Source organism: Rhinolophus hipposideros (genome assembly GCF_964194185.1).
Source record: "Rhinolophus hipposideros genome assembly, chromosome: 8".
Taxonomy (NCBI): Eukaryota; Metazoa; Chordata; class Mammalia; order Chiroptera; family Rhinolophidae; genus Rhinolophus; species Rhinolophus hipposideros.
In genome coordinates this window covers 66,133,685-66,159,941 of record NC_138054.1, presented here as the reverse complement: position 1 = coordinate 66,159,941, position 26,257 = coordinate 66,133,685, and the positions used below count along the sequence as shown (strand labels likewise).

General features: G+C 37.2%; 1 protein-coding gene across 5 annotated transcripts in view; it reads right to left on the bottom strand.

Annotated features, from left to right (window-relative positions):
* Window positions 1-530: 530 nt before the first annotated feature.
* The window catches only part of FOXJ3 (forkhead box J3), a 125,288-nt gene continuing 99,561 nt past the window's right edge, over window positions 531-26,257 (bottom strand). For all 5 annotated transcript variants that reach the window (XM_081057827.1, XM_081057830.1, XM_081057828.1 and 2 more), the window contains 7 exons: window positions 21,030-21,158; window positions 17,764-17,935; window positions 14,664-15,080; window positions 10,943-11,044; window positions 10,384-10,575; window positions 4,888-4,995; window positions 531-3,822 (listed from right to left, as the gene is read on the bottom strand). In XM_081057827.1, the coding sequence (XP_080913953.1) occupies window positions 3,707-3,822; window positions 4,888-4,995; window positions 10,384-10,575; window positions 10,943-11,044; window positions 14,664-15,080; window positions 17,764-17,935; window positions 21,030-21,158 (1,236 nt within the window). In that variant the 3' untranslated portion in view covers window positions 531-3,706. The remainder of the gene's footprint in view (window positions 3,823-4,887; window positions 4,996-10,383; window positions 10,576-10,942; window positions 11,045-14,663; window positions 15,081-17,763; window positions 17,936-21,029; window positions 21,159-26,257) is intronic.

The window sequence follows — 26,257 nt, the reverse complement described above, 5'->3', positions numbered from 1 at the left end:
CTAGATTGAAAAACAATTGAACCGGAGTGGGGGCGGGGGCGGGGAGCGGGGAGAGGGAGGCGGAAGGGGGGAAAATAGTCATGGGAATGTAAAGCATAGGGAATAAGTCAATATTATGGTAATAACTATGCATAGTGCCAGGTGGGTACTAGTCAGGGGGATCACTTCTTAAATTATGTAAATATCTAACCTCTACATTGTACACCTTAAATTAATATAATATTGGTTGAATGCCAAGTGTAATTGAAAAATTTAAAAAGGGGGGGAAGGTAAAGGGGAATAAGAGGTCCAAATTTTCAAGTGTAAAACAAGTAAGTCACGGGCATATAATGTACAGCATGGGGAATACAGTCAATAGTATGTGGCACGGTGTCAGACGGTTGCTGGACTTATGGTGATCACTTCTTTAGGTCTATAAAACTATGGTGTGCTCCAGAAAATAATGTAATGTATGTTAGCTATATTTTAATGAAAATCTTTTTAAAAAATAAAAAGGAAAGAGAAAATAAAGAAACAAGAAAAAAATGTTTCAATGCATTAATTAATTTAATCTCACTACAATTCTAGGAGGTAGTTATTATTACCCTCACTTTACAGGCACTGTAAATGAGGAAAAGAAAGAAAGTGAGGCTCAGAGAAATGAAGTACCTTCCCCACGTTCACAGAACTAGTGAGGTGTTCAATAAATGGCAGCAATGACTATGTTGAGGTAACAACACAGACTCTGATACCCAGAGGACTAACTACACGGTTTCTGTATCTGGACCAGCTCCAATCTTGTTCACTTAATTGCAGCCAATGACACAGACGAATTGGTGCCATAGAGTTAACATAATATATTTATTTTAAGTGCCATTCATGCATATCAGTTCTGGCAGCAACAATCCTAATGACACTTGGAATATTTCTTTACAGCACTAAACAGTTACAAAGAATGGGTGCCGTTCATCATAGAGGCAAAATATGAAATCGTGCAATAGCAAAACTGTAGAAACATTAAAACACTGACTGTCCAACAGCAGTACAGAGAGCAGATTGTGTTTGCACAAAAAGCCAACGCATTTTCATCACATATATACAATATAGATATGTACACACCACCCTCTGAATGAACAATATCAAAATACTCTATTCCATTTGAAATAATCCCCGGATTGATTCCCTCCCACTTCAAAGGACATCTGAAAGACATGTATTTACACCAACACACATGAATACATTTACGTTTCAAAAACTGCCACAAATGCCAGTCGGATTATTCTCCTGGACAGAGTACCCCCATTTGATTATGTGCATTTATTATTCTTTTCCCCAAAAGTCTTCAGTCAATTTAAGCCCAAGGCAGGATTTATTCTGCGTTAACTACCAACTGAGATAGCCACTAGAGGGATGGCGCTGCACCTCACCAGGCCGCCCTGTCTGGCTGGAGCCCCGTGAGAAGGCCTGTCCTGGGTTCCCAGGTCACCTGAGTCATAAAAGTGAGATGGGTCTAAGTGGAGGCTCTGCCTCCAGGGCCATTCTTGGTAAGTGTAAATTCTTATAAAAATATCGATCCTGCCAATCAGTAAGTGATCGCCAAATAGGAAATAAGTTTCACACAATTTGTAAAATCTTCATCAGTGGTTTCTACTCAAATCATTCAATATAAGAGATCGCATTCCAATATCCACATTATTTAAAGTGCACATTGCTACCCAAGCAATTAGAAATTTCAAAACGGTTATTTTGGCACCTACAAGACAGTGACTTGAGCAGACTATTGGAAATCATCACCCCCCTTTTTTCATGCTTTTACTCTGCAAGCTGCTCTCTCATTTGATCCATCTAAGAGGGGCCTGTTGGCTGCCTTTCCAGAATCCTCTCATTTCACTGATCTCAGGGGCTGGAAGTGAGCTTCCTTTTTCATGCCAAGCAGGGTCCAAACAACAGGAACATAAAGCCCTTCCTTTCTCACCAACCCCACCAGCCTTTACCATGGCTGGCTTCCCAGTGATTCATTCAAAGCAACACTCAAAAAAAAAAACAACAAAAAATACCCACGCACGTTCACAAACACTCTCACGTATATGCATACAGAAACAAAGATGTCTGTTTTGTTCAAGTAGAAATTACTCAACCACTAAGAATCACTAAGGCTAATTAAAGTGATTTAAGCATGGCTGATAGAAACTAGAGATGCTAAAAAAAGCAACCAGTGAGCAGTTATTACTCCTTGATTTGATGGAACGTATTTCCCCATTAGAACTGCAAAAATTCTGCTTCTTTTTGTCTAAAGAACCAATTCAAAATCTATGCATTTTTTTAAAATCTCATTTCTTTTAGTTTTATTAGAAAACTAAGACAATCAATCCATGCAAAGTAACTGTAACATGATATGAAACAAAACAATAAACAAACAACAACTAATAAAAACCCCTAAGAAGCAGGCTGCATTTCAAAGAAAGTAACCGAATGACATGCAGTTACAGAAAACACAGGGCAACAAACACAGCAGGCCATGTGACAATAACTGCACTGAACACTGAGGCAAATAATATCTGTGTGGCTCTATCCTCCTTTTGGTGCTTCCTAAATGGAAAGAGAATGAGTGGGTTAACTTGCTTTATAAACAATGCCCCATCATTCTGTTGCCCAAATGAACTCTGATTCAAATTCCAGAAAAATCCTATTTGGCTAATAAGTCTCAATCAGCAGGAATGCTAAGATAGAGAAATATACTCACATGATATAAGGAGGGATGATAAAGAAAATAACAATCTCTGACTGTCTTATCTGTAAACTCTTATCAAGAAAATAATTCTGTGCTTTCAGACACTGCATTTCTCCTTAATGAACCCAATAAGAGCTGGGCATTCACAGAAAGTAGCAATAAATATTAAAATAACACTTTTGAATAATAAATATATAAATGGAGGCATTGACTTGTTTGAAAAGCTAAGCAACGCCTAGCTTCTAATCAATCAAATACATTTTAGAGCTGTTTTAATGTAGGTTGAGGAAAACAGACGTGGATAAGGTACAACAAACTCTACAATCCCTTTAAGCATCAAAAAAATTTGGTCAGTTCTTCATGCTGCTCAGGAACAACATGCCCCTTTGGATTATTTGGAGAGAGTCAAACTCTGGGTTCTTTGACTTGCTGGGTAGAACTCAATACCCACATTTCTGAAAAAGATTAAATAAGGGGAACTGGGCTTTGAAAAAACCTATTTCCTTTCAGTTGCCTACATCAGTTAAAAGCATCCTGCAGAAAATAGCCTAACAAAGAATAAAAACTCACAGTAACTTTCTTTTCAAGATGTAATAATCCAATTAAAAAATTGAAGCCTTTCAGTAAATTTTGTACATATATTTACACATACGTATCTATAAATTGCTTGCAGCAAAATAGGCTCTGTCTGAAAAAAATCAGTCTGGCACTTGTGGTCAACATTAAATTGACACAAATATGCAAAAGCTGTTCAAATCACACAACAGTTAGGAGCTACATAGGGCAGCTGGCAGGGAGACAAACATGTAGTACTTGTTTGGGTCAGAAGAAAGCAGTAAGTTATCCAGCTAAATCTTTCTGATTGTCTTCAAAAGAAATTTTGATAACATCGGTAAAATGATTAGCAACTTTGTTTTCTCAACTGGATGATCTGAAACCTTTCCCTTCACTGCACAGATGGTGATGCTGGGGTCCGGTGCCTCGCAGAAACCAGCTCTACACAATTGAATCCCAATCAAAGTCATCCTGGATGTCATCTGGAGGCAAAGAGCGCCGCATCTGGAAGGCTTGAGAAGGCATCATGTGCTGCTGGTTCATGGCTCCGTGATGGCCTAGAAAGAAGGCAATGTCAGTAGAGACTCAGTAGAGAAGAAAAGAAATAAATGACAGCCTATAGGGCACTTCGTATGTGCCAGGCAATCAGCGCACATCATCTCACTAATATACCCAGAAGCCTTCAACAAGATGTTTTTTATGATCTTCATTTTATAGGTAAGGGAGACTGTGTTTAAGCAAGGAGGGCATAAAAAAAAGTGCTAGAGTACCTGATGGCTGAAGCAACCATTTCTCTTAGTCTGTTCTGCTTCAGTCCATGTTTCAGTAACATGAACTGGCTCACGTGAGAATGGCAAATAGGAGAATGTCATCAGTGTACCACTGAAGTCACCCTGGGTCACAGTGAATTTTCCCCAGCGAGTTAATTTTTGTACCACCAAGTAAGAGGTGCACACAGAGAATGCCACAGCGCTGAGCCACGGAGGAGCACAGCACAGGGCACAATGCCCACGCCCCACGAAGCCCTTGTTGCATTGGTGTGGTTGTGTGCCACTTGTACTCCCCGACTGTGATACATTCTGCCCTTATTGCCATAGCTTTGACAAACTCCCTTCCAAACCAGATTTGATATTTTTTTAAATGATGATCTTTATTAACTTGTAGAATTTATCCTTACATGAGGAATTAAACATATCCTTTTAACTGTTAAGGAATTTTTCAATGATTAGTTTTTGTTAATACTCTGATTACAAAGATTCAAAGTCTGCTGCTATCTTGTTTTTCTCATAAACCCTGTAATTTTTAATGTACAACTTCAGAAAATGCTAAGGTTTTCAGTATATCACAGGATAGCAGAAATACCTGTATTTATTTATTTTTAAATGTATAAATTCCTTACTATGTGCCAAGCACTAATGTAAGTGGATTTACATGTAATTCTCATTTGATTCTCTTAACAACCTAGGTGTTAGGTATTTTTATTAGCTCCCCTTTACAGACAGACCCCACCCCCTTATCAGGGAGTTCTCCGCCTACTGAGGCGGCCCCTTTCACTGCTGGGACAGCTAAAGCTTTTCAATTTAAAATGAAGACCAGCTGCAACACACCAAAGCCCAAATGACCTGTAATCGTTGTTCCTGGAGTGCTGAGCGCCTGTGGGAGATGAGGATAACCAGTGGCAGGCATCACTGAAGGAGGGAGACTTTGCCTGGAGTCTATGTACAAATTTCCTATCAAATTAAAAAGCAGAAAAAAGAAAAATGTAAGTAAAACAAATCAAGCATTAAAATCTTAACAGAATTGTTACCTAAAACTAAATTAAGTAGGTAAGGTGAGGAATAAAGGAAAAGGAAAAATTCCTCCTTTCAGAGGCTAAAACTGCCAAAAGGTGGTGCTGGCTTTCTGAACACAATGCCAGGCTGGGTGTGAGGGGTGACACCGGTCCTATTTCTGGCACTGCCTCTAACTCTCTGGAAACTATGTCTATTGTTGTTCTTACATATCCCAGCACAGTTCTAAAGCACTTTTATCACTTCATCTCAGCCTCCCACTAAACCCACGAGGGCAAGACAAGGATCACCCCCATTTTATAGATGAGGCAACCAAGGCTCAGAAAGGCTAAGGTGACTTGCCCGAAGACACATCAGTTTGACAGGGCTAGGGCTAGAATCCAGTTCTCCTACCTCATGGGCTCTGTCTGTATATTGCCCTGATTTTCTCACCCTCAAAGCAGACCTATGTGTGCCTTAGCTGATTAAAAAAGGGACTGGAGGCACGAAGTCATCAGAAAAACTTGCATAAGGTAGAAGAGCTATAGCAAGGAAAGATGATTCAAAATTTATTATTTAGAAGTGTGCAGATGGGAAACAGATCTCATTTAAGTGGCATTTCAGAAGGTTCTTAATGTATTTTTGTTGACAGGAGCCATCAAGTGTAATAGCTCCAAAATGTCAATTAGGTTGCCTCCTAATGCAAAATAGAAAGGGAGAGGGACAAACATCAGGCGCCCTCCCCCAGTAACTCCTGGAGAATAAAAACCGTAACACTGGTGCACACTGTACAGAGCATCTGGAATGCTGGAAAAACTGTTTCCCTAAGGTATTTTAGTGTTTCACACAAATTACATGTGCATTCTAGCTTGAAAAGAGCAACCATTTCCCCAGAGGGAACTAAAAAGGGAAGAAAAATCTTCCTTTTGTATTCAAGGTAGGGCACACTATTTGGCTGCTTACAAGTTTCTCCTGCCACTGGAAAGTCAGACTGTCCAAGCTTGAGACAGCCTCAGCGATAATCTAATCCAGTCCTATCTCTGTTCATGCACATAAAAAGATGAGACCAGAGAGAAAATGAGACAGAATCAGGAACAAAACACAAGGCTTGACTTCCAACCACTGCCTTCAAAGATGACATGCTTTTTTATAAAGTTTAGAGTCAGAACTGAGCTCTTTGACCAATTTACCATACTGAAGATTCAGGAAGAAAAAGACAGGAGAAAGTTATACTAAGGAAAGTTATACTATTCTACAGCTCTAGTATATTCTTATTGGGTGTGTGGTGGGGAATACTGCCCCGAGTGCTGATCAGTCTTCACACGTGTGGCGGGTGCACCTTCTACGGCTGTACCAGGCTGGAGGGGCCACACCACTCTGAGTAAGTAATAAGGTCATTCACGAACTTCTAGCCTCAGGCTTCCAACAATTTCCCAGCCTCTCGCCTGAAAAATCTTAGCTCTTTTACTCATCCTTAGGAGCTCAAATCACAATCAAAAGATAAAAACTGATTTTTATTGGAGATTATTTTGCTTTCATATTTTTTTCATTTAGTAATTCTTACCTTAAAGGGGGAGAGGGGTGGGAACTAGAGAAGAATTATGGGAATAAACAAGGACTATAGGAATAGATACGCACATTAAACATATAGCCTTAACTTTTTGAAATTCTGTCCCATTCCTAACAATTGTACTGTCAGATAGAAATTTTCATTACTCCTCATTTTTTCCGATGTTCTCATTATAGTCTGAACAATTAGAGTCTACCTAAACTTTCTAAGCAAGAAATTAACTTCCGGGACAGCCAGTTGGCTCAGTTGGTTGGAGTGCAGTGCTCAGAACACCAACGTCATCCGTTCGATTACCACATGGGCCCGTGAGCTGCGCCCTCCACAACTAGATTGAAAACAACGACTTAACTTGGAGCTGATGGGCCCTGGAAAAACACACTGTTACCCAATATTAAAATTAAGTATCAGCTTAAGAACAGCATAGCTAGAGGACTTAAATGTTACTGAGCAAAGCAAACTGTAAACACAGGTAAAACAGTTTAGGAAGAGCTGACACACTATGTGCTCTCCTTTTCTCCTTCCTCCTTCCACACTAACACATTACAACACTATTTTCCAGTGTCTCTAAGGAGTCCAAAGAAATATTTACCAAAAGGGGAGTCATGAAGACAGAAGTGACAGGGAAAGTTTGAAGGAGATGAAGAGATTATATTCTCAGAGTCAAGTTCTATACCCAAATGAACATTGTAATTTTAGGCAAGTCACTTTCTCTGGATCAGTTTCTTATCTGTTAAATAACAGGATAAAATTAACAGCTCTCTGAAGTGCACTCTTATACAACATTTCTAAGAAAATGTGGCACAGAAGTACTGGGGGGTAGAGATGAAGGAAGTGAGACATCTGAATGAATGATACAGAGGGATGCAAGAAGGAGAATAAAAGAATGACCGAAAGAAGCTAGGACTGAAAACACAGAAAGTAGGCTTGGCATATTAAAAAGAAGAAGAAAAAAACCCTAAATGTTCATGGACAGACCTCCATGGGCAAGAGGTGATGCAGATACACAGCACAAGAGCTGATCAGAGAAACTGTTAACAAAGGCCGATGTGGCTTGGAATGCCAGTCTGGCTAAAGTTCTTTTGACTCAAAGGAAAAGACTACAGGGGGAGGGGAGCTGGGAAACAAACACCGAGGTGAAACTATAGTTCTTCTGCCTTTGACAAACTGTGAATGAAGTAGCATTGAGAATCAAGAAGGAGTTGTGGGGACCCTAGAGAGAAAGAAGATGCTAGCAATAAAAAGGGAAGATGGCAGAAAAAATTAAGAGAATCACAGACCACCAGAACCAACCAATCAAGGTCAAGGATCAAGAAGAGATGACCACAGACATCTAATAACAAAGGGCTTTAGGGGAAAAAACCTAGGAAGTCTATCTAGAGGGAATCCAATAGATGGATAATGCTTTTTTCATCAACAAGGGTACCAAATTTCAAAACCCAAAGGTACACTTGGACCTTTCTTAGAGATTTAGGTCACAAAACTAAAGAAAGTCTTGTTTCACCACATAGCTTTAAAATTGCAGAAAACGGGAGCTATTGCTTATCATGTATAATGGCTTTCTCTTAAGATTGGGCCACACCTTTTTCTACTTGTCTTCCTAAAACACCCTAATCTGTTGCAGGCAACAATCTGTAAGCAACCAAGGTACCCACACCTACACATACATGCATTATTGACATACACGTACGTCACTCAAATTCACTTTAAGGCTGACTGAGATGATGTGAGATGAGAAGGTACAATTTTGGTTGAACAGGGAAGGAAAACCAAGGGACAAAGGACAGAAGGGATGGCACACTTAGTCTAGGACTTAAAGCAAGTTGGAAAAGTGAAAGTGATATATCCTGAAAGGGACAACCATGGGTTTAGAACTTTATCAGAGGATCAAAGAAGATAAGCAGTCCAAGAGATAAAAAGATCAAATGGAAGAGATACAAAAATGAAACGGAAGAAGGCAACTAAGTGAAAATACACAATGAATTATACAAATCTTGATACTTAAAAATGAATATAGGGAGGATTCTGGGAGGATGGAAGAGTAGGAAGTACCAGGAATTTGTCTCTCAACTGAGACAAAATCGTACTGGTGAAATCTAATGTAACTACTATGGAATTCTAGAGTCTCCCCAAAGCTTGTAAGTTGCAAAGCAAGGCTTGAATGGTGAATTGCAGTTAATTTTGGTAAATTTCAGCTCTAGCACAGTAGTAGCTATCTATCCCTTACGCCAACATCCACAGCAGATAGCTGTGCACATGTCCCTAGAACAGTATACACACAGCTTGCAGGGCAAAAAGGATACTGTTTTCCAAACACTGGGGATCTGTACTCTGACCAATGACTTGCTTCCATCTCAGGGATGCGCAGATAAAAAGGAGGGTGACCAGTGCTGTTACTCAATGCTGCAAGACCCTCCCCTCTGGCTGAATTGATTTCCAGGGGACTTAATGGGCTGGTGCCCCTTCTGTCTCCTCTTTCATTTCTCTTTTTGCCCTTTTGGGAACCAGACATTAAGGACTAGGACACTGTAAAGCAACTGCATATAAAGGGAAAATAAGAACGTGCCCACCCATGCCAAGAGCAAAGCACAGGCTCAAAAATGATCTGAGAAGACCTTAAGTTCATATCTTAGGTTGAACCTTGGCACAAGGATAGCCCACAACAATTTTAAGAAACAAACAAAAACAAAACACCAGCAAACCCTGTGAAGGGAGAGACTCTGATTTCCACAGGTACCACATTATTAGATTTTTGGTAACTAAAGAGTTACCAAAAAATAACTTTAATATCTGACACATAGCTAATACTCAGTACCTCCTATATCCCAGGCACTGAATGAGGCCCTTGTATGGATATAATTCATAGAATAAGTAAGTCACCAAAATCAAACAGCCATTGAGGATTTCAAGTTAGGTAAGCTTGATTCAAAATGAAGCTGGAAAGATGATGGAAGATTTCTATTATATCAAAAGACACAAAAATAGATTTCACAAAAAGTAAAATGTAGCCTGACTGGGGATCTTGAGAATATAGGAAGACTAAATATGTGAAATAAGCTGGGATAATGGTTGGAGGAAGCCACTTAGGAAAGAAAAAAGATGGCTTTTTAGGTATCAAATGCAAAATTAAGAAAACACAGAAAAGAAGTCAATTTGGAGATAAAAGGCGACAAGAAATTAAAATGGCGAAAAGTACTTGGATAATAAATGCCTACAGAATGGAAACTTAAGAAAACTGTAGGCACTAACATCAGAGTAAAAAAAAAAAAAAAAGATGGCTACAAGGGTAAAGGGTAAAAGGAAGAAAGTGAGATGAAAAATAGAGCACAAATTTTGAGTCCAGAGTAAAACAGTAATGAAACTTTATCATTATGCACACTATTCAAGTATAAACTTTCAACTTTAATTTTGTTTAACATTCTAAGCAGATATACAAAAATAAGATTTTAATTTTAAGTGTATACAAACTTAAACTGACATAACTTCAAATTATGTTCTTATAAAAATGTAAGGATCTTTAACACATTTAATTCTTGTTTGAAAACTTAAAACGTCACAAAGGAAAGTTGATTGTAAACAATGAAATAATCATGTAAATCATGAAAAAAAGTTCACCTCAATTTTCCTAAGGTACACCTTAAGTACATACATTATTTGATTTCATTCGTTTCTTAGAATTAAAAAACTGTAAATGGATCACTGTCATCACTAACAATGTATCAAGTTGCCTCAGACAGTTAAATTTCATGTGAATGAGAAAAAAAATCAAGATAAACCAGTACCTGTTCCAATATGTTGGGAAGGTTTTGATGGATGCATGGCACCATGACAGACATTTTGCTGAACATTACTCTGCGAGTGGATAAGGCCAGTTTGTGTGAAGAACTGATTAAGAGAAGAACAGAGATCAGCAAACTGAACCTGATCTAAAGACCAGTTCTTGAGATCTGCCTGTCTCATACTCTCCATCAAACCTATGAGGAAAACATTAGAAATAGTTAGCACAGTTCCGCAAATACTGCAAAGAAAATAACAAGACACATTTTTTTTTTCGGAGCTCAAAATTTCCACTGGTAGTGATTGCACATGCAATAAAGAATAACATTTTACAATTATTCAAAGTCTGATTATTTTAAATGTGGTCATGTTTCTTTCAGAACTCTTGCCCGTGACCCACTGCTACATCAAAAGACTTAATTATGAACTTTGTAAAGTGTTGTTTTTAAGCATACTACCAACTGCAAATAAAACACTATATACGGGGATGTTTATTTCTATTATAAAGAAACTTAATTTATCAGAGAAAAAAGAATCTGTAGTTGGTTATATGCCAATACTCACCTTGGAACTGTGAAAGGTCTACATCTGACCAATTAACACTGCTGGCAATTCGACAGCTTTCTTTTAGCATATCAAGTGTTGCATACCAATCATTGGAAACACCTATAAAAATATTGACAATACAATAAATCTTGGATAGTGAAAGTTTGAGGTATATAGTAAGGGAAGACAATGAGCTGACCTTATTCCTGACATTGGCAGATCCCTAACTAGTTACACGAACGGCTTCACACCCATTCTATCATGTGCTGGGGCAACCAGCACTGTGATTGCCCCAGCAGGAAAGGTATTATTTCTCTCCATTTTACAAATAAAAAAAAGCTGAACACAGAAACTTGGTATAATTTAGCAAGGTCACTATAATGAATCTAGGACTTGAACCCAGGGCTTCTGAGCTTGAGTTTGGCACTTGCAAATTGTCAAACTTGATAACTGCTCTTTACATTTGTACAGTACAAATAAATGAGCAGGGACAAGTCATACAAATCAGTAATCCCTCCCATATAAGAGCTCATCTTCTTGTTGTGTTCTTTATCACTCAGAGGCAGGTACACATTTAGAAGCATCACACAGCATAACATAAAGTGCTGACTTACGGGAGGCATATTAGACTGTACAACAAGAGGAGATGTTTCTTAAAAGGCAACCTTGGGAGTGAGAACACAGCCCTCCTGTCAAGGTAGCAAGGGTGAGCGCTGCCACTTTAAGAAATGCTGAGGACTCCAAAGCAGGGCATTTCTAGTCAGGAACAGTATCCTCCCTTTGTAACATCATCAGAAGAGTTAAGACTTGGTAGTTTGGGTATCAGCAAAGTGGTCACCACTCAGAGGCTTGAAGCAAGAACCACCCTCAATGTGCTGAGTAGAGAAAGAATATATCTCCATTCAGTGACTACTGCCCAAATTACTCTATTTTCAGGATCACCGCAGGATGGATGAAAGTAAGAACTAATAAAAAAGGATTTTTTGCTACATCACAGATAATTATCAACTATTGGCTACTTGATTTACAAACTTCTGCCAATTATGGATTTTTAAAACATAAACAAAGAACCAGAGACAACATGACCCTACCCTCAGGCACCCATAATTCAGGGAGAAATTTGTTGGGGATAAAAATGAAATTAATGCCCCCAAAATTAAGTTAATGCCACAAACACCCAAGACTATCCAACTTTCAGATCCCATAATAAATGTTGACTGGGCAACACAAAATAAAGCAATCTCTGCAGAGAGAGTGGCTGAGCAAACCCTATCCACTCAGAAGGTTTGCTAATTTTAGTCCTTTTAAAACACCTGGTGTTACAGGCTCTGAACTCTGATAGGCCAGGATATATTCCAGTTCTACCATTTATTAGCAGTATGATCTTCAGCAAATTACTGAATTTCTTTGAGTTACACTTTTCCTATTGAATGTGGTAATTTATATTTGATTTGGGAGAATAATATGAGATAATGTATCTAAACTGCCTTGCATATAATAAGTACTCAAAAAACTGTTAGGTTCCTCCATTCCTCCCCTGTTAAAGACAACCTGTTCATTAATTAGTCCCATCTTATAAATGAGAAATTCATAATTCAAAGAGATTAATTATTATCACAGCCACAGTAATTTTTCCTAACTCCTCAAGGTGGAAGTCTGTTTTCATTCTCTGGCAAGCTACCATTGGTGTAACAGGCCATTAAGGGCACATCATGGATTGTTTTCAGCTGTACTGGTACTTTTTCCTCCCCTAGCAATCATTATACTTAAAAAGAAATGTATGACCAGAGCATTACAGATTTCTACTTGACACCCCAGCTCTACAATCATTAGTCAATCCTCAAAATCATGTTAAGAACAAGCTTAAATTTCTGAAGAATGTATTGACAGTAAAAGGTAGGCAATAGTGACTGAACTAAGAGTTACCAAAGGGGGCTATATTAGGTATTTTTTTTCTCTAGGCATAGATCTAAAAATAATCTCAAGATGTTTTAGGACATAGTCCACCAGGCAGGGACTATATCGATTTTTTAAATTTTATTCTACTTAGAATTAGTAATGGGAAATAAACTGTTAAAAGAAATTTACTCAATTTCAACTATTCTGTGATGCACTTTTGTAGCTTACTTAATACTCCCCAAAAAACTTGTATTATTTTTTTCTAATTTGTAAATAAGGAAACAGTTTTAGAAAAATGTCAGGTTTAAAACAAAATCAAAATCAAAGACACAGCTTGTACTCTCTAAAGCTCATTTCCCTGACAATAGTTCAACTGCCTGAAACAGTTGTCATTATTCAATTGGTAAGAACAAGCACTGTCTATGTCTAGCAGTCGGCAACTGTCCCTTCAGGATGAAGGGCTTATCAGTGCTATGGCCGGGAAGTGAGCAGCCAGGCAAGCTGAGGGAAGAACCTGTCTTTGCGTAACTCCAAAGGGCCCCCACTCACTTAGTAGTCTACATCTGTGCACCCCTTGGAGTTCTGCAGTGCAAAGATTGCCTGGTCTATAAATCAATGTCAGGTAAGCATCTCACCAGAAACCATCAAGACCTATCTGGAGAGCAACAGATTTTTTAAAAAAACAGGATACGAAAAACGTTTTCTTTCTTTGCAATCTATCATTCTAAAATGAGATACTTGGCAGTAATTAACCAAAGAAAGAAAGAGTGGGAACAGTCACTGGATACTTAAATGCAAGGTACTGGACTAGGCATTTTATATTTGTATTCTCAATATGACCCTCATAACACCACCATATGTCAAGGTATTTTACTTTCATTTTTATAGATTAGAAAATAATAAGACTGAAAAAAGTTAATATACCAAAGGTCTTAAGCCATAATAAGCCATAATAAGGATTCAAATACAGGACTTTCTGGCATAAATCTATGCTCTTTCTTTTTAATTTTTTTTTTATTTTTCAATTACAGCTGACATACAATATTATATTAATTTCAAGTGTACGACACAGTGCTTAGACATTTATATAACTTACAAGGTGATCACCCCGATAAATCTAGTACCCATCTGACACCATACATATTATTATGCTCTTTCCTCTATTAGGTTGGTGCAAAAGTAACTGAGGTTTTTGCGATTGTTTTTAACCTTTTAAACCGCAATTACTTTTGCACCAACCTATCATAACAGCCTGCAGATAGACTGTACATTCCATTCTTTTTTCAAATACAGCTGACCACTGAACAACATAGTCTGAAGTGCATGGATCCACTCATACACAGATTGTTCTCAATAAATATACAGCTGACCACATTTTCATTCCGTGGATGCAGAGGGCCAACTGTATGCACTGCTCTATGCCATTTTATCTAAGGGACTCGAGCATCCACGGATTTTGGTATCTGAGGGGGTTTGAAAACCAACAGGGATGACTGGTACTGGATGACTGGGGAATCAAAAATTATACACAGATTCCCATCTTCACTGGGTCAACTGTACTCATAAAGACACTTGTTTTCCAGAAGGACAAAATAAGAGTTAAAACCAAAATCTGCAAGGGTTGCTGAGTTTGCCTATATTGCCACAATCAATTTTAACCAAGAAAATCTCCAGGTCAACCTATGAATTAAATGAGTAACAACTATAGGATTATAGCAAGGAAACACAAAAGGAGACAGATGAGAAGAGAGTTGGTAATAAATACAAATAAGCCCCAGGTAACAAAGGACAGATCCTAATTCACAGTTAGCCAAACACAAGTCAGGAGACCAAAACTTACCAGAATTACAGGATACCTGTTGTGGGGGTGGGGGTGCCTGGTGGGTTAACGTCTGGTGCTGATGATTCGAATGGTGCTGCATGTGCTGGTGTGGAGAGGGGTGCTGGGGATGAGCGGACTGGAGCTGGCCGTGCTGCTGAGGGTGCGGTGCTGGGTGCTGGGGACGCTGCGGATGCTGGGGTAAGCCATGCGGCCGATGGGGCGGGTGTGGAGACGGCTGTGTGTGCATCTGGGGGTGGGACAGAGAGACTTGTGCAACCGAGTTACTGCCCGTGGTGCCGAGGCCACCGCCATGACTGTTGGACAGGCTGCTTTGGTTGCTGTGTGGGTGGGAGCTCACTGTACTGCTAGGAGAGTGCTGATAGGAACACGAAGTGTGGGACTGCTGGGAAGATTCGGAAGGGATGTTCATCAAACCTGAAAACAACCCGAGAAAGCAAGATCATTTATTGTCAGATTTCAGTTATGTTTTATGACAAACATTTGCAAAATTATTTAGAGAGCAAAGGTGTATGTTGTCAAGAAGCAACTTTGGTTCAGTTTAACAAACAAGTGTTAATGGAGCATCCACCAGATACCGGGCTCTGGAACTGAGAAGAGTAAGAAACATCACTCTCTGCCCTTGAGTAGCCTATGGTCTAGTGGAAGAGACACACTTCAAATTATGTCCAGCAATAAAAGTACTAAGGCAAAAGGACACAGCAGGTTATAGGAACTCTGCTTCTTGCCTATTCAGGTAGGAAGGGGCTGGAGATACAGAGAAGCCTTGTTTGAAAAGGCAGTGTCTGAGTGGAGTCCTGAAAGATAAAAAATGTTAGGAGAAAAGTGGGAAAGGTGTTGGGTCACATTCAAGATGGTTCTCTATAGGCCTCTAGACCAAAGCTTTGACAGACAGGAAGGGAAAAATAAAGCCCAGCTATTTCTGATCTAAACTTTCTTTGACTACTCAAAAAACCTGAAGTCCAAGATGGCTAGAATCCCTAAGTCTAAGCAAAACAATTACCATTTCTACTGTTCTTTTTCATTACTCTGTGCAACATTTTTGAGACCCACAGTTTAGGGATTCAGACTTCATACTTTACAGCACCAGAAAGTACGGATTAAAATCTCTGCACTGCTGTCGATACACTTGGAAACGCTGGCAAGTTGTTAACCTGCCCAAGCCACAATTACCTCAACTATAAATGGGTATGATAATAGTATCTACTTCACAGAATTGTTGTGAAGATTACATGCCACAATGCAAGGGCAGGCTGCAGGATGAGCTCAGTAAATGTTAGCTGCTATGAACATGATGCTGATTAGGCCAGAGGTGCCTAATGTTAAAAATAACCTGTGTTTGGTTTGCAGGTAGACACTCATTTTAATTAATCTATTGTAATATTTGATTCTATAACTAGGTTATTTTCATATCCAAAAGGATGGCTCGTACCATGTTTTGCTGAACCAAATTAAAAAATGATATTAAATGAAAAATAAAATCCCATAATATAGTTGGAAGTCAAGAAAATAAACTTTTTAAACAAAAATAAAATTATTCTCATATTTGTCATTAATGGTAAAGTTATATTAGAGTACACTGTAAAATAATTTTAAAACCTAGGAAGCTAAGGTTTTATAAGTAGAAGACTTAATAAAAGTTCTTGCTTTGACCCCGGAAAAATTACCATTTATAGGGAATCTATAGAGTTATTACAGTAAGATGAAAGAAAGCAATTATTTCATTATCTATTTCCAATAAAGTTCTAACACTCTATTTTAAGAGGGAATCTAGATAAGATCCATACCAACATTTTCAATCCCAAATTATTTTTAAATAAAATGAAATAAAATATCTTTCAGAAGCCCAATATGTAAAACTGATATATGTAAAGTTACATTTTTTTGAAGTCAGGGAAGGAAGTCTACTAGGTCTCTCTTCATCGGCACACTTCTACTCCCTGAGACCCTCACAAAAGCCAAGGACTCCTGAAAACCACTGATCTAATGAAATCTTCTTCATTGTACAAATGGGGATGCTGAGTTCTAGACAGGTGAAGTTAACTCAGTTAACTTTATGGTAGAACCTGGACCAGAACCCAGAATTCCTATCAATGCTTTTTTTTCTTAAGTTTGATGAAAAAGCATTATGGGCTTCAGAAACTGTCACCAGTGTTATTTAAAAGCCAGTATTTTTGTATTATGATCACCAAGGCTGAAATTCACTGATATATATATAACACTTGTATAACAATAACATTAACAACTTGTATAACATTAACTTTCATAATGTCAGACGATATCAAGTATTAAAATGTAAACTCTATAAAGACCGGATTTTTGTCTAAAATATTTTGTTCACTGCAGTGAGCAGATAAACTCTGAGTTGGGGTATAAATAGTTAATCTGTCAAACGAAGAAGCTAGGAAATGCTTCAACAGTAGAGTTCGTTCCTATCAATATCTGACTAGTGTTCTATGAGATAAAGACAGGTGACATTTTGATCCTATCACGACTTTGACTAAAATTAAATCAGCAGCTAACAGCACAGTAACATATAATAGCAATTACCTAGCATTTGGTTGAGACATAAGACTGCATCTCAACCAAAATCACTTTTAGTGTTAAAATTTGATTTAAATATGTTATATAAAATAATGACCCAGAGCATATCACTAACCAGTATGTTCACTTATAAGTGCCATACATGAAATTACAAATTTGGTGCTACCATTCCAATAGTTACCTCCTTCCTAATACCAGTCTGAACAAAAAGGCAACATTTACCACCCAAACACTTTACATGCCAGACATCACTAATTAACCATGGCAGTCTTTCCCACATGGCACAGATGCAATGTCAGAATTCTTCAATGCAGTACTCCAAGACACCACTAGTAATCAAGTGAAGTAGCCATGTAAGATGAAATGTATCTGCCATTCTTGTGCTATGATATAAACATACAGAGCATAGTAAAGGCACAAAGAGCATCCAATCTTGATTATGATGACAATGTTCTAAGATTAAGGAAATATAACAGCTGTTACGTGAAAATAATTCTTAAAAGAAAATTTTTCAATAAAAATTTACTTTACAGAAAAGTATTTTAAAAAACCTCACCTTGTTGACTAAGTGACTGCTCAAAAACTGACTTATAAAGGCTCCGAAATGAGGCACTGAGATCTTCAAAATTATATTCTGAGAAAAGTAGTTGCTTGTCTCGTTCTGGAAGGTTGTACTGTGGCTGCTGAGGAGTCAATGACTGAGAGACTGGTTCTGGGTGGTTTGTCACCTAACATTAAAAGAAAATACTACTAATTTAGTAGCTCTGTATCAGAATCAGTTTGTTACATAACATGGATAACTAAAAATATTAAACTAGTTTCTAGAATCCAAAGGAAATAGCTTCCCTGCCTTCGGCTTTCCCGTCCTTTGTTTAAGTTGGTAAAGTTGGTATATATAAAGCACAGACCATAAAATTGTTAACTTAGATCCGGAAGAACCATAGAAATCTAATCCAATCTCCACATTTCACAGAATAGGGGAAAGAGTTCAAAGAAGTTAAATAACCATCACAAAATCATACAAATAAGTGATGAGCTAGACCTAGAACCCTTCCAGTTCTGTAGAATTCCACAGAAGCAATTTCATCTCAAATGTCACTTTACTATGAAACTACTAACATTTCAATTCATCTTAAAGTATTTAACCTCAAATACTGTGATCAGTTTGTATGGCACTGTCCGAAGCAGCAAGGAACTTCAATCCATCTCACTCATCATTTCTAGGGGAATTTTTTTTTTTTTAATGAAACTAGGGGAAAATGAGAAATGAAAGGTAAAATACAAAGGAGATTCTGAGACAAACAAACTAGATCAGGGGCTTGAGCTATGCAGGAGGTGGAAAAACCACCATAAATAACTACAAAATAAGAATTATCTTTGAAGGCAACACAATTAGAAATCAAATTAATAAAAAATTTTTAGCTGTATTTCTTAAAGATTTTATCAAAGGCTGGTAAACTACCATTTGTTTAGTGTTCTGAAAAATTAAGACTTGAACACTCACTGTCAATCTATGCAGCCCTTCAACATGATGCTCACGAGGAGTCTGCAATAACAAGGAAACTATGAATTCTGTGTAGAAGAATGGCTCGGCCACTGGCACTTTGGCAACCTCCCACGTCTCCACACAGGCCATGTAGGCAAGACTCAATGGCACGATGCTGTGAGCCTTGGTGGAACCCCCTGCGATTATCCTGGAACGTGGGATGATAAGTGGTCTTTTGAGGAGCAAATTCTTATCCTCCATCCTACCTTGGAGGAGGGCAGCGATGGGGCAGTTTCTTGCCCATCTCTCAATCTTGCAGGAAGTTCCTCAGAGACAGCTTCTTATCTGTCTCCATTTCCAGTGACACAGGGAACTCTCTACCTTACCCCACAGGGTACAGCTAGCTGCAAGTTGTACAACTGCTTAGGCGTGGAATGGAATTTGTTCCTCCACTACAATGACCCACCACATGTGTGGTCTGTCATCTGGCTCCTCTGATTGGGGCTCGTCCTGTAGGATATAACACCATGCTGATGTGGCTTCTACTGTCGGTATAAGTAATAAAACTATCTCAGTTCATTTGGGCTCCCTGGGTGCTTACAGGTTCAATCTATAGACATGTGACAAGCCCAACCAGCAGCTGACGCTGTACTGTCGCTTAAGGAGTGCTTGATGACCAAACTGGTATCTTGTTAAATGAAAAACAGCAGTCTACAATGTCTAGCTTTTTAACAGAGGAGCTTAACCCTCTTACTGGTATAGCAGTCATGTTTGTTCTTACTTCTGTCACCTAGTTCTATAATGTTTTTTTAACTTTTCCTCTTACTATATTTCGTGTGATACTGGACTGTGTTCTTTGATTTCTTTTGGTTTCAAGATTTTCTACATTCAAATTATTTTAAAAGCAACTTAAAATCATTAAATCTGCACACTTTGCTTCAATTCTCCAACTAGTCCTTTTACATATACTGAGTGCTTTAATTTAATTTACCTCTTGATCAGCTAAGTAATTTTTTCAGTAAGGGCACAGGAAATGTAGGATACTTTCTAAGCTCTGTATTTTCTTGGCTTCACATATGAATGAAAATTTCGCTGGGTATATTTATAATTCCAAACCCATTCCCTAAAACTCTAAATAAAGTGTTCCATTATCTTCTGGCATTTAGTATTATGGAAGAGAAGTATGTTTTGTTTCTTTCAATGTATCATTTCTTCTCGAGTATTTATGTGGATTACTTCTGAAATTTTACAATCTATCATATGTCTAGACAGAGGTTTGTTTGTTTTTTCCCCATTAACTTTTCCAACAACTCAGTAGCCCTTTTAATCTCTATTTCTTCTGAAGACTGCTCTGTACCAACTATTCTAGTTTCTTCCTCAGGGACACCTATAATTCCCAATTCTCCTCATCTATTCTCTTCTTTTATATAATTTATTACTTTCTCTGCTTTTTTCCCCTGCATTCTGGGAGAATATTTTAGCTCCTTTTTCCCTAGAGCATTGATAACAGTTTTACAGAGTCACTTTTCTTTTTACGTACATACGATGAAAATTTTAATTCTGCTCCCTGGGTTTTTGTTTCCCTCGTGTTATGTTATTTCAGCCACCACACCACCACCACCCCCAACCTTGGTTCTATGTAATTGTTTTACCTATTTATTCATCCTAGTGGGTGATCTGGTAAGATCAAAGTTGTACCAATAACAGAGTGGTGTATGGCTCTTGGGCTCTGTTCTGTCTATGGGGGAGGACACTTGCCAAATGATTTGAAAAGTATCAGATAACCCAAGGGTCATGTTCTTATAAGAGGTAACAAAATCAGCACAGGAGCAAGAATACTCACCCACAGTTCCCTTTATAGCATAGTTTTGGTTTTTCAGACAAAAATTGGTTAACAATTGGGTACCAGGTCATCCTAACCTTTGGGGTTTGCAAAATCCCCTTCTCAGATCTACAGCTGGAAAACAAGGTGATATACACACATGCTCTAAGCTTTTACCAAGGACTATAAAACATCACCAAATATAGCTTTGCTAGACGGAAGTACAATCTTTCTTCCTATTCCAGTTGCTTATCAATTGGACACAGAACAGATGGAACAAAGTAGACCAAGATATATAACATAGTACAACCATGTATTTGTATCTAACTCGCTAAAATATAAGTACCCAATTAAGACACTATCAAGGTAGAAATCTGCTCTACTTATCTAAGCTAATGAATTCATGCACGAGAAACACACAATTTCACTTTTCATTTGCATTTCAATTACATTTGGTTTAGTTTTAAGCACTAAATGAGTACTCAACAAAGAAGTTAACTTCACCAAGACTTACCGGTGTGTAACTATGTACATTTCCAACACTGTTCAAATTAACAGATGCCAAACTCTGGTCTGAGAGACTGTTGTTAAGGCTACTGCGTGGGCTATCACTACCATCCTGATCAGTGTTGTATAATGTTACCTAGAATGAAAAAAAGCAACATTTGAATAAGTGGTTCCTACTATAAAGAGTACTTTTAAAGCAACTCTACAAAAATACAACTAAGCTGAGATATGGTAGAAAGACAAAATGTTAGTGTAGTGGTCTTTCCTTTGGTGCCCACCTACCACAATTCCATGCCCTTCACTGCTAACTCCATGTTAACCATGAAATATAATAACTTACTCTCAAACTAAAGGACATCGCTACCAGAAGTACATAAACTCAATTTACTATCAGGTATAATTAGTTTATCATTTGGTGAGAGGGGAATTACAGATTTTTTACTGTTAAGTATTTCTACAAGGCATAAATCTATTTTTATTCAAGCTTTAAGCAAAAAATGCTTTTCTATTCTATCAAAATCTTATGCATTAAAAAAGAACACAAAAAATACAATTTCTATTAAAAATGAGATGTCATAGTGTATGTAATATTGAAAATTGGAAACTCAACTATCCAACACATTTGTAAAATCACAACAGATACGTGATCTAATTTTTTAAAATAATAATATGCTAATCTATGCATTAGATATGAACGGCTGTATGTCAAACTGTTAACAAGAGTTTACTAGCAAGTGGCTGGGTATTCCTGAAGATATTCATCACCGATAGTATATATTTTTACAATGCTTGAGTTTGTTTACAATAAGCATTATAATTTTTAATTAGAAACAAAAAAGATATTTCTAAAACTAGCCTAACTATTCTTCAAGGATGCTACTACCAACTTTCCTTTCTATGCTCCAACATCTGTGCAAACAACTGATACAGTGGCTTTACAGTCTAATTAATTTTGATCTAATTTTTATCCAATACTTAGCTCCTTGAGTCACCAATAAGTAATCATAAATAGCATAGTGCTTTCTGCTCAGTATAAATATTTACTAAATTTAATAGCCAACTGAGCAATCAACATCCTTCTGTCTGTGCTGAAAATGGGGTCATACTCAAAGCTCCCAAACATTTGCCAAAAGAGGCTAAAATTGTGGAAAACTAGGCATATATGCCTCTATATTTAAGCTACAACCAAACACATCCACATTCACATCCGCTAGAAACAATTATGTGTCTAGAAACTAATAACGGAAAATAGTACAGTAATCCCCCCATATCCGGTTTCAATTACCAATAGTCAACCACGATCTGAAAATATTAAACGGAAAATTCCAGAAATAAACAACTCATTATAAGTTTCAAATTGTGTACATTCTGAGTAGCATAATGAAATCTTGTGCTGTCCTGCTCTGTCTCATTAGGGACATAAATCATCCCTTTGTCCAGCGTATCTACACTCTACATACAATAATAAGATATTCTGAGAGACCACATTCATATAACTTTTATTCTAGTATATTGTTACAATTGTTCTATTTTATGAATTGTTGCTAATCTCTTACTGTGCCTAAGTTATAAGTTGAACTTATATATAGTATATAGGATTCGGTACAATCTGTGGTTTCAGGCATCCACTGGGGGTCTTGGAATATATCCCCCACAGATAACAGGGGACTATTGTATAAGAAAAAATGAAAAGGAATAAAGAAAACTCTAGCAAAGATTTTTCTGGTACATATTTCTAGTGTAAACTTCATTTAAAAACTAATCAACTTATGGGCTTGTAGGAATAAACAAAAAGCTATGAAACAATACATCAATGAATTACAAGCATTCTATGGTCATTTTCTTGGCTGCTCATTCTCTCCTGTCCATGCTCCCTTACCTACTACTCAGGTCAGAAATACTCTCCATCATCTTGGACAAATCCTCATAACTTACTTTATTTGGAAGGAGGATAAACACTTTTATTAAAATGTAACATATAGAGAAAATAAACAAATTACTAGTTTATCTATTACAAAATGGGCGTACTTGTACCCATTCCATCACCACCTAGATGGAAGCATAGAGGAGCAGTTCTCAAACTTAGATCTTATAACCCCCGCTTACAGTCTTAAAAATTGAGGAGTCGAAGAGCTTTTGTTTTTGTTGATATATGTCAATAATTGGCATATTAGAAATTAAAACTCAAAAAAATTTAATGTTAACCAACTTTAAAATAACAATTATAAACCCATCTATATTTTAACATAAAAAATATTTCCTCCCAATAAATAAGTAAAATTAGAGAAGTGCCACTGTTTTATATTTTTTTAAAACTCTCAATGCCTGGCTTCACAGGAAACTGTGAGATTCTCATATCTGCTTCTACATTCTGTTACATAAGTTATTTAGGTGGAAGAATAGAGAGAAAACCCAGCATCACACACATATACAGAGGGTGCCAATAAAATGTATACACATTTTAAGAAAGGAAAAGTGTATTAAAATTGTAATACTCAATATATACCGATAACAAAAGATGAGTACAAGTCACGTTTGACTTCTCCAATTACAAGAGGGGCTCAAAGCGGTTCCCAGCAGCATCAGACACTTGTGATTACAGCGAACTACTGCTGGAGCAACGCTGACCAAAGTGTCCACTTGTGTACTTTTTTTTTTTGGCACCCTGGCACCCCCAGTACATTTATTTGGAAAGGGGAATAATATTTTAGTAGACTTTTCAGATAATTGTCAATAGTCTTTTCTGATACTACACCAAAACATGACAAGTGACAATTTTTTAAAGATTAGTTACAATATGGAAACTGAAACCATACTCATAAGCAATAAATTTTTCATACTCTGTTAATCTCATTAGAAAAGACTGCGAAGCTATCAGACCCACTATGGTGAATATAAGTTTTCTAAACTTCTATTTTTTGCTTAAAAGCTCTAATTTTATCATTGGCAGGAGATAATGTCAATTGTTTTCCCTGAAGTGACAGACTCACTTTATTCATTTTCAAGAAAACTTCTGCCAAATAACCAAATCTAAATAATCCATGGTTTTTGCAAGAAAAAAACAACAATCCATGAACAAAGCAGCTAGTTCAACATCCAATTCAAACTAATCACTCAAATGCTCTTCCTTGAAGCAACCACTGCACTTCAATATGTAATGTAAGTGTTTTATGCATACTTCCCATTTCATCACACAGAATATTATAATACCACCAGGGAAATTGAATCAGTAATCAATAATCTCCCAACAAACAAAAGCCCTGGACCAGATGGCTTTACAGGTGAATTTTTCAAAACGTTCAAAAAAGAATTATCACCTATTCTCCTCAAGCTCTTCCAAAAAATCCAGAAGGAAGGAAGACTCCCAAACACTTTTTACGAAGCCACTATCACCCTGATCCCAAAAGCAGACAAAGACACCACAAAGAAAGAAAACTACAGGCCGATATCTCTAATGAACATAGATGCAAAAATTCTCAACAAATTATTAGCAAACAGAATTCAGCAATACATTAAAAAGATCATACACCATGATCAAGTGGGATTCATCCCTGGTATGCAGGGGTGGTTCAACATCCGCAAATCAATTAATGTGATACACCACATTAACAAAATGAAAAATAAAAATCACATGATCATATCAATAGATGCAGAAAAAGCATTTGATAAAATACAGCAACCTTTTATGATAAAAACCCTTAAGAAAGTGGGAATAGAGGGATCATATCTTAACATAATAAAGGCCATATATGACAAACCCACAGCTAACATCATACTCAATGGGGAAAAGCTAAAACCATTCCCCCTAAGATCAGGAACAAGACAAGGTTGCCCACTTTCTCCACTTCTATTCAACATAGTGCTGGAAGTTCTAGCCACAGCAATCAGACAAGAGAAAGAAATAAAAGGCATCCAAATTGGTAAGGAGGAAGTAAAATTATCATTATATGCAGATGATATGATACTATATATAGAGAACCCTAAAGACTCCACCAAGAAACTATTAGAACTGATAGATGAATTTAGTAAAGTAGCAGGATATAAAATTAATATTCGGAAATCAGTTGCATTTGTATATACCAATGATAAAATAGCAGAAGGAGAAATTAAAAAAACAATTCCATTTACAATTGCTCCAAAGACTATAAAATATCTGGGAATAAATCTAACCAAAGATGTAAAGGATCTGTACTCAGAAAATTATACAACACTGAAGAAAGAAATGAAAGAAGACATAAATAGATGGAAACACATTCCATGTTCATGGATAGGAAGAATTAATATAATTAAAATGTCCATACTGCCTAAGGCAATATACATATTCAACGCAATTCCTATCAAACTACCAACGACGTTTTTCACAGAAATAGAACATATAATCCTAAAATTTATATGGGACCATAAAAGACCCCGGATAGCCTCAGCAATCTTGAGAAATAAGAACAAAGTAGGAGGTATAACGATACCTGATTTCAAACTATACTACAAGGCTACAGTAATCAAAACAACATGGTACTGGCATAAAAATAGATACATAGATCAATGGAACAGAATAGAGAGTCCAGACATAAATCCATGCCTATATGCCCATCTAATCTACGACAATGGAAGCAAGAATGTACGATGGGGTAAAGATAGTCTGTTCAATAAGTGGTGTTGGGAAACCTGGACGGACACATGCAAGAAAATGAAGCTGGACCACCTCCTTACACCATATACAAAAACAAATTCAAAATGGCTTAAAGACTTAAATGTAAGATCTGAAACCATAAAATATCTAGAAGAAAATATAGGAAGAAACTTCATGGACATTACCCGGAGTAAGATTTTCACTGATATATCCCCTCGCGCGAGCGAAGTAAGAGAAAAAATAAACATGTGGGATTACATCAAACTAAAAAGTTTTTTCACAGCAAAGGAAACCATCAATAAAACAAAAAGGGATCCTACTCTATGGGAAAAGATATTTGCCAATGATATATCTGATAAGGGATTAATATCACAAATCTATAAAAAACTTACTCAACTCAACTCCAAAAAAACAAACAACCCAATTAAAAAATGGGCAGAGGACTTGGGGAGACATTTCTCTAAGAAGGACATACAGAAGGCAAGAAGACATATGAAGAAATGCTCAACCTCACTAACCATCAGAGAAATGCAAATAAAAACCACAATGAGATACCACCTCACTCCAGTCAAAATGGCTATTATCAATAAATCAACAAACAACAA